Here is a 10,173-nt window from a genome sequence, read left to right as displayed (position 1 = left end):
AATGCAAAGGTCAATATTTACTGACTTATTAATTAGTGCTTTATTTAGACATAAACTGTCTTATAAATAGATAATTGCTGTCTCTGATCTAATTTTTCATATATCACAAGGTTTAATTATAGCTATGAAATTAGACTGTACCTACCTATACTGCAACATTATTCCTTTTACTTATTTTTTTTCTAATTAAATTAAGGTAATTACAATAAATATTATGCAAATGTATGTACAAAATATTAATCGTAAAAACTTACTTTTCCAGAATGCTGGTGCATCCGTACAATAATAAATTAAAAGATTAATTTCATTTTAATAAAAAAACATGGTGTCCTTAATCAATACTTAAAGCTCTAAATTAAGAGACATAATATGATGGCATGGTATCGAAACCATTACAACGCCTCATTAATTAAAAAAAAAAGTGTAATTAGTACGTACTGATAAGCTAGTCCTATGTTCTTAATATAAATTAAATAAAGGTTAACGAGTGTCAATTAAACAGTAAATCAAGGAATAAAGCTAGGGTCGTATTATTAGTTTAATTACTTAAATTAAATCAAACATCATGTATGGCGTAATGAGCAACTAATTAAGCAAGTTGAAATATAATTAAGGCATTTTTAGTACATTCGTAATCTATCAAGGATTTTGCATAAAAAGTTTTCAAAATGCGAATAAAATTTAAGGAATCAAAGTAGCTGCTCGAGGTAATTTAATTAACTTTCAAGTTGACACAACAAGAATATGTTTTGTTGTGGTGGTGGAGGCAATATTGATTATTAGTATTATTTGCATCATTAACAAGATCTAATTTCAACTTTTGGTAATTCTCCTATTTTCATAATAATGTCACCGATTTAATTAAATGATTAATCAACTTTTACCTATAATTATCCTTTTTGTGGTGCATATATGACTTGGAAAAGAAAGAATCAATTCACCAAATGAGATTAATTTGGTACAAAGGATTTATCTATTTTGTATTTTAATTAATTTGTATACGTTCAGATCAAACCACCTTAATTCGATGAATTGATTTGAGCGAATATTTATCATTCATTAGTGTCTATCAAACATTATTAGCGAAATTAAGGGTATGTTCACATTTACTTCAGTTCAGTTCAGTTCAGCTCCTAATTTCCCTCTCTCATAAAATACTCATTTCAGCTCAGTTCAGTTCAGTTCAGTTCAGCTTCAATCAGTTCAGTTCAGTTCAGCTCTAATCATTTCAGTTCTGTAAATGAGAACAGGCCCTAAATCAATGTCAATTTCGCTATATATATTTAATTTGGTTGGAAGAAACCCTATTCCTAACATTCAAAATTAAATTAATGTCAATGACTTAACAATGTATTCATATATAATCAAAGACTACGTACCCTCAAGCTTAATTAATTCTTCCATATATATTTATTCATCAACAAATTAAGATGTTGTGTGATGGAGACTATGACATCATTAAGAGGATCTTTGCTTTAAAACACATGGGTACACCTCATTTTTATGATAAAGTTACAAAATTGTGGATTCAATTTATAGCCCACATATCTTGTGCTCTCCAACCTAAATTGATCTTCATCTTTAACATTAATGAAGAAATTGAAATTACACTTGTGTAATTTGTAATTGTAGCAATTTAATTGACCCCCCAAATCCTCCCAAAATCTAATACTCATGATTTAACAGTTGCTTTCTTGATTAGTGCATTAATAATCTCATCCTTGTTTGAAAAATCACCTGCATGATTGATCACTTTTTGAACATAGTCAAACACAAGATAATCTTTGTTTTGGTTTTGAGGCTACTTTCATGTTGACTTATTTTCATTAATTTGCTTTAATTAGCTTTTATACAAGATATATATTGATTACCACTTTAATTTGGTGCATTTGTGATCTTATTAATTATCTCATTTGACAATCTGAAGATGTATAATGATCAAGATAACTCGTGGAATATCTTCTTTGATAACTAAACTTTTTATTACCACATTATGTTGATGGGACACCAAATATAAAATTTTATGTTACATTATGGTTTCATTGTAAACCTATAAAGCTAATATGTCAAGTAAAATATAAAGTATACTTCTATTTTTCAATTGATACATTTTTTTTTCCAAGAATGATTCACAATGGATGAATTTATTTTAGTTAAATTTTACATGTAAAATTACTATGTTGTCCTCAATTTAAGTGGGGCCAACTCTACCTTTTACTTTACATGTTATGGTTAAAGGTCAGAACATGATTGATTATGCGTAATATTAAAACTTTTTACACTATCTTTGTTATAGTGTGTATGTCTACTGTAAAAAATGCATCAATTGCAAAACAAGAAAAGTATTACAGATTACGTATGTGAGTTGTTACATTATTTCATAATAAGTCGGCACATTTAATTTTTGTTTTAAAGACAAGAACAACATCAAGGCTAAATTCTCCCATGGGAAGGGGCAGGTCGGGCCAAAAGATTGGAACTTCCATAACATAAAGATCGAAGTTAAATTAAATAATAATCAAAGTATGTATAAGACGTAAGTGCATAAATTAAATGTCGATTCCACGTGGACATGCATTGTCAATGCCACATGGAAAAACACTATTGGCTGTTAAGGTAGGCGTTATGGCATCCCATTGGTAGACAGCAATGCCATGTAGGTCCATTATACCCTACAAATTATTTAGTTAATTAATTAGCCAAATATAAAAGCTAAGCTAGCTTAGGTTAACGTATAAAACAAAAACTCTACTAATTAAAGATATGATTAGACATGTTTTTATATGTCTGTGCATTCACACGTGTTTCAAGTTTAATTGTGTCAATTACTATAGGACGAATATGCTAGTCCTCTATACCAGTATATCACTATACCCTCCTCCATTCATTCTTGTTGTAAAAAACACGAATGATGGCGAAAAACTTTGTTGCTTCACATATATCCCTTCAAGTCTAAGCACCAGCAATAGTAATCAGACCTTGATATTGCTAATAGTTCATCTGGAGTCATTTTCTCAAGTTCAGCTTCCCTCCATTGTGCAAAGTTGTTACGATTTTGTGGGTCACTAGCTAATGGATAATATTCCGCCTTGTGATTTTGAGACCTCATTCTCATGTAGAGTTTCATTGTAGCAACACAATCTTCATAAGGATCTTGGACACCCATCTGGATTTCGTAACTGTAACATAAATATTATCAGTAAATATGAAAGAGCGAGTTTACTAACAAAATATATAAAGAACCGTATACTTAGTTAAGAGGTACTTGCCCTAAATATGCTTGTGTTAGATATCTAAGTGAATTGCTGAGCTTGCTTGTTTTCATCAAAGGAGGATATTTTGAGGTATCCCTGTTGACCAAAAATATAATATACCACATTAGTATATGCATGCATTTTGAAGCTTATGGTACTTATTATTTTTATTGTCATCATTCAATAAATTATTAGAGCTAGTCAAAGTAGAGTATGAATATTGTAAAAGTCAAAGCATTGCAAGTAAAAAAAAAACGTAGAAAGTATATCTATTTTACTGAAGGAGAAAGGTTTTTTTTTTTTTTTTTTTTTTTAAAAAAAAAATAAATCATTTTATAGTATATACATCACTTACTTAGCTTGCTAGCTAGATAGAACAAATCTACAATTAAGTTTCCTTGCAAGAAATTTAAAACCCCAAGGACCCTCACAATCTCCCTTGTGTAACAACCTTGTACTTTCCTCAATATAATTCTACCATTCCCAACCAACAAATATTATCTAAATTTGATTTAAGAGAGATATTGAGTACTTATATACAATCAAATCAAACCATCAAATGACTGTAATTAGTTATGAACTCATTTATTTGTATGTGATAATGCATTATCAATATACTTCCTCCGTTTATTGACTTTTTATACTCTTCTTATACTAACTTTGATCATATTTTAGCACTAATGATAATGTATAAAAAGTATAATAAATTTCATGATTTTAATTGTCATTGAATTAACTAATCTCAATATATATTTTCAAAATATAATTTTAATAAAGCATAAGTAAAGATATTAATTGTCTCAAAAAAAAAAAAAAAGTCAAAGTAGTGCATTGACAAATATAGTCAATTGATCATGCAAATACTTAGAAATGGAGATTGGAGAAAGTAGTTCATCATACCTAATCATCAATGCGGGATATTCCATTCCTAGGCACTCAAGGTCATGATCTAGTCCATGGCCAACAAGAACCCTAGCCTTTCCTCCTCTTGATCGAATTTTCCACACCGGCTCTCCATTGCATAAGAAATCTTGAATTTTTCTTTGAACCTGCTTCAATGGCATTGCATCCCTCAAGTGATCCGGTCTGATACCCGTGGTTTCAAATCTACACACGAAATACAATAAGTGAATGAGTCGGCATATAAAATAGTTTAAATCAAGATACTCCCTCCGTTTCATAATTAGAACCCTATTTCAAACATCTATTACTCACATCATAAAGAGAAATAGACTTCTAATTATGAAACGGAGGGAGCAGTAGAGAAATTTATGTCGAAAATTAAAGTTACCTATAGTTAGTCACTGGAATATGAGGCTTAACATATGTTTGAAACAAAATGTTATCATATTCATCAGTTAGGCAAACCCTAGCACAAATATCAAGTGTTCCGTCATTACCACCTCCTACCATTTTGCATGCAAGCGCAACTACGTTAGGACTTCTTTCTCGACCATAATCAATCTTCATATTGTCACATATTTTCATGTTTGCCATGCTAGAAATTAGTCCCTGCGTATAAAAAAGGGCATAGGTTTTAATTTACAAAGTTTTTATCAATGGAAATACTATTAATATGTTACATTTGTTTTTCCAAGCTAATAAAAAGTCGTTACATTTGGGCGAGAGAGTTGACATGCTCCTCGATGCATTCTGAGGGTGTAAGGGCTATCTAAAATGGTCAAGCATATGTTGCATCCTCGGCTACTAAAGATCTTTGCGCATTCCACCTTTGGTAATGGTCCTATATAGACAAAATTTGTTTCGTGAGTGTTAAATGGAGATAGAAAGATAATGATATAACTGTTTTTAGTAGATGTTGCAGATAATATGAAACACAGATAGTAACTATATTATTAGATATAAATTAACCTACCAATAAGATGTTCTCTTAATGATTCGAAGGATCGACAACGCTTTTTGCAAACACCACACATAGGTTCATGAACAGAGTGAAAGGAGGTCCTCATGTGATCCACCAAATGTTCCTTTCTGTTAAATTGTCTATAGCATGCAGCACATTTGTTTCTGCATTACATAAAGCTTTAATGTTAGATAACATTTCAAGATAAGATGATAAGCTACTATATGAAATTATATTATTATATAATACCAATGTAATTCTGATGAGCTGAGATAATTGATAATTTCAATTCAGTAATATAATACTCGATTAAAAGTTGACTTTAATAAAGAACTGTCGAAGTCAATTTTAGAGATAATAATATGTAAAAGTATTATGATCGATGTTCATTATCTCTTACAATCATAACTCTGTATAATTATATGTGAAACTAGAACACACACACACACAAAAAAAAAAAAAAGGATTAGCAATAGAAGACTTTGCAAGTGACCAAAATACCTAGTAGAAGAAGGGAGAAAGAAAAAGTACTTTCCATGAGTTTATTATAGAGAAGACTAAAGAAGACATTGGATTAATTTCTTCCAAGTCATATCGCGAGGAGAGTTGAGATGAGCTCAAAATCATAGGGACGACGAACAAGAGAGGAGATATATATCATGTCTAGGGTTTCTTAAGAAAGGAAGTAGGGGATTTTGTAAACATTTCATTCTTTTTTCCTGAAATTGTTTTTTATAATTAAGTTCCAAAGCTTATTAGGAGATAATATTTTGTTATTCCTACTTTTAACTCCATGGAACCCACAATTATATGTACTAATTAATTAGGTTACTAATAGTTGGTCAAGCAAACTTGTTTGATCAAATCATAGATTAGAGGGTTGTAATTAGAAAATAGATGTAATGTAACGTTTTTAGTATTATACCCCTCTACTTGACATTGATAATACAACTATGCTTCGATATTTACATGCAATAAATATGAAACATAAAATCATGATGTATAGAAATATGCAACAAGTTTAACAAATATGCAAACATTTTATGATAGAGAATGTATAGAGTAGAAAAATGCCTTGAGGATTCAGAAGACTCAATTGATCTGTAGTCCATGATGGTTCGTTGTGGGTCGGAGGGAGTTCAATGCTCGTGCTCTTGATGTGTGAGCGTAAACAATAACAATAATGTAAGAAAAGATTGAGGGATGAGGGATTACAAAGCTCAAAATTTATATGAGTTGAAAGGCAGCAAAAAAAGGAAGATAAAAATCTGAGATTCCTTAAGGATAATATCATCATGGACCGACTTTTGTTCGCATGCAATAAAATGATCAGTGCATTTGAATAGGTACGTTTATATTCCTCACTATCCTTCTTTTTGTCGATCAATCTTGCAGCTTAATCAAACTTGGCTAAAATGAACGTGTTACATCTTGCATGTAATGGTTATAAAGCCAACAATAACACTTCAAGAGTCCAAAAACTTCCGAGGTTATTATTATTTCATATTTCAAGTTACTATCAATTAAGAAACAAAAGAATCTATAATCTACTACTACCATATTATGTCAGCGTATCTCTTTTTCATTGGTTTTAATTTGCCGTATATCAGTTACAATATGTCCTACCATTTGTAAGTCATGGTAAAAGAGAGGGAGGGAGCTATCAGCATGAGAAATGTCGAGTAATTCTCTACTTCTAATAACTTGAATCATTAATAACTCTGATAATACTCATTGGTATTAAAATATAATATTAGCTTGATACCAAAATACTTCTTTATTAATACCTATAATGGCAAAATATCTTTAGTATCAATATTCATATTACTGTGTTGGTATTAAAATGTTTGTACCAACGAATGTTATTAGAGTCATTCATGAATCAGACTATAATGCTTAGAGAATGTCAGCCTATAGTATGCCATTTGACTGAGGTGGGCCTCAAGAGATAATTTTTTAAACTTTGAAAGATACCCAAAGTCAAAGAGAAATGAATATATGGTCCATGCTATGGTTCCATAGCTTTAACATGCACGTATATATGGCTTTGTGACTTCCATTCTATTGACAATATTCTCTATAATTTCTAATGATACCTTAGCTTTTAACTTGTCCCCACTTTTACAAGCTCTAATCAAGGCTTCTTAAGAGATTATATGCCACTAATTATGGTCCCTTTTGGCTTATACAATCAATAAGCTAAGAGAAGGGAGCATTACACGCCAATATAAGGTATTGTTATTTAGGTTTAGTTTCATTGTGCTTAAGAGTATGGTGTCAATATTTGACCGCGAGTTCTAGCTCTTTTTTGTGGCAATATGCTACCTGAGCTGGTTGGTGATCTCATTATACAACTTTTGGTCTCGAATATGCCTCATATATTCGAATGGGCTTTGTCATTATAGATTAATCATGTACTAATATCTCACACAGGTTAATATGCAATGATAAATAAAAGAGGATGCTTTCTTGGTTCTCAAAGATGGTCAAAAGTATCCCCGTGCATACGTATCAACATTCTAGTGGATTTGGAATATATGATAGTGTTATAAGCGATTTGCTTTGGCATTGGAACTTTGGAACCACAAATTTTGTGGTTTTGTTAATTGTATGTAGAATTATTTTCGCCTCATAATTACCATTTATTCATATATGCCATGACATGAGAGACCATTATTAGTTTTTGAATTTTATCATCATCTCCTAATAAAACTTGATTAACTAGAGGGTACGAGTACGATGATATTACATGTTTTGTTATTAGTAGTATTATCTTCACCTCAAGGCAAGTTAGCCTTTTTGAAGTGTATAGCACTAAAACACGGTTGTAAGAATGTGGAGTGCATTGAAGGGAATGGGAATCTATATATTCGCTAAACTTTATGGATCTTATTGATTCCTTCGAAAGCCCATATTTTGACTCTAATTTTTTTTCATTTATTTATTATATTATTTTATTTTATTTTTTGAAAAGGGATGGTCAAATTTTGACTAGATTCCCTTTGAATATGCAAGATTATGTTTGAAACACATACAACCAAAAAAAAAAAAGGGTGTGTATTATTGCGGCTTTTATTTCCTCGCTCATTCATTTGTTGAGCTATATAATTCTCTTTCATTTGTGGAGTTGAAGTCGGTAGATAAGGATCTAAAGAAAGTTTGATAAAAAAAAAATGTACTCTTTCAATTTTCAAACTATATAATCCAATTTTTGTTCCTTATTTTTTAATTTTTTTTAAGTAACCCTTCTCACAAAAAATAAAATTAAAATAAATGTACTTTAATGTATAGTTTAATTGATTTTATTTTTACAATTATTTATGCAAAAATTTGTGCAAAAAAAATAAAATTATGTATAATAAAAATTTATGAAAAATTAATTTCTTATAACTATATTTATTTTGAAACAAATTTAAGCTATTTAACAAAAATTTATTTTCTTACACATCCTAGTTTTTTATTAATTGCAATTGACACAATATTACTGTTATAGCCTTACCACTATTCTTTTTTATTTCTTGTCATTAAGGTTAAATTAGTTTTATCTTTTAAAGCTAAAAACAATTCCTAAGTTTTAAATTGCCTCGGTGGTACTCCGCATTATTTTTTGGGTAGGAGATAGAGGCATAGAGCGCATGTTCACACTCCCCCTCACTTGGTCACATTGACTTATTTAATATGACCCGATGTACTTAAGCCATCATAGATTTCAGTCACAGACCTGACTCTGATAACATGTCAAACACATAAGAATCTAGGTGGTTCACAATCTAAGTCCAATTAAGGAAGTTTCCTCCCAAAATCAGATTATATGACAATAAGAGGAGTACACATTTCCTTAGTCTTAGTCTTATGATCGAAATGTTATTTTTCTTCATTTTGTTATTAGTGTGGAGCACATACATGTGTTGTTAGGAAATGGTACAACACAATAACCACGTTAACACTTTCTCTCAAATTGTCTTGCTTTTTTGCATCGAATGAAACAATAATTGTGAATAACTTTGGGAAATGGAGGTCCGTTGTAGTAATTAAGCTAGTTACTACTATTCTATTTTAACTTTACTTCTATTAAAAAAAAATTAACTTTACCTTTTTTAAGTTGCTCCATCTAATTAATCTATGCATTATGATCGAGCCAGATTGAAGTATACATCAAGGGGTCGAGATTTGAATCTTACAAACTTATCTCGATATTTAAAATCACCTTCTTTGCTTTTATGGAATCACATACACTTAAATTTGCTCCGAATTATTAGTTGTGCATGGTATGATTCAAGTTCTATAATTAAACTGATCGAATCTATAGTAATACTTGCGTAAATAAAGGAAATAATGAATTAGCTTAGGTTAAGAAAAGATTCCTCTTTAAACAACTTTAATTTCAACTATAACAAGTTAACTCTTTTTTAATTTATAATTACCTTATTACTATATAAGGTAAAATGTACGTGTAGTGATGCACCATACATTGGTGTCATGGTGTGTAATGAATCTCAAAAAGGTAATGAAATAATTATTAAAGATTAAATGATAATCTATTTTACAAGTTGAAAAGGTATATGAAACAAAATTTGGAGAATAATTTTATACATTAAGAAAATAGAAATAGATCACGTAACAATAACATGGAGGAATTTAATTTTGATACGTATTGTTTAATTAAATGTAGCATATTATTTTGGGAAAAAGGGTTATGGAATTGTAGGTTTTGTTGCACTTTTGTGGCGTATATAGTAATAGTAAGGCTGCAGTAAGTTATGGTGAGCTGGGGAGATGGGGGATGAGTTGTAGCTTGCTAGGAGAGAGAAGTGTATAGCTGGCTTTGCTTGCTATACACGTCGATCTTTTGTATCTCACATGCCTATACATATTATCCTCAATCTGTCTATTTCATATTCTCTGTCTACTTAACTAATTATACCTAATTACGTAGTATCAATATCTATGATATCTAAGGTCTTATAACCTCTGTCCAAAAATAAAAGATCTTACATGTTATTACAACCTTGTTATTCCGTACTAATGTATAAAAGTAACAATATAGTTAACAAC

The 10,173-nt window shown here is 30.3% G+C and overlaps 1 protein-coding gene across 1 annotated transcript; it reads right to left on the bottom strand.

Annotated features, from left to right (window-relative positions):
* Positions 1-2,707: 2,707 nt before the first annotated feature.
* On the bottom strand, positions 2,708-6,347 carry LOC110691110 (apoptosis-enhancing nuclease-like). The gene is made up of 7 exons (XM_021868041.1): positions 6,193-6,347; positions 5,131-5,282; positions 4,871-4,998; positions 4,546-4,766; positions 4,155-4,361; positions 3,270-3,350; positions 2,708-3,179 (listed from the first exon to the last, which is right to left on the bottom strand). The coding sequence occupies exons 1-7, from the start codon at positions 6,228-6,230 to the stop codon at positions 2,933-2,935; spliced, it is 1,074 nt and encodes a 357-aa protein (XP_021723733.1). The 5' UTR covers positions 6,231-6,347; the 3' UTR covers positions 2,708-2,932.
* Positions 6,348-10,173: the final 3,826 nt, after the last annotated feature.

This window comes from Chenopodium quinoa, unplaced genomic scaffold (assembly GCF_001683475.1).
Source record: "Chenopodium quinoa cultivar QQ74 unplaced genomic scaffold, ASM168347v1, whole genome shotgun sequence".
Classification (NCBI taxonomy): Eukaryota; Viridiplantae; Streptophyta; class Magnoliopsida; order Caryophyllales; family Amaranthaceae; genus Chenopodium; species Chenopodium quinoa.
This window is presented reverse-complemented; position numbering and strand designations above follow the sequence as displayed.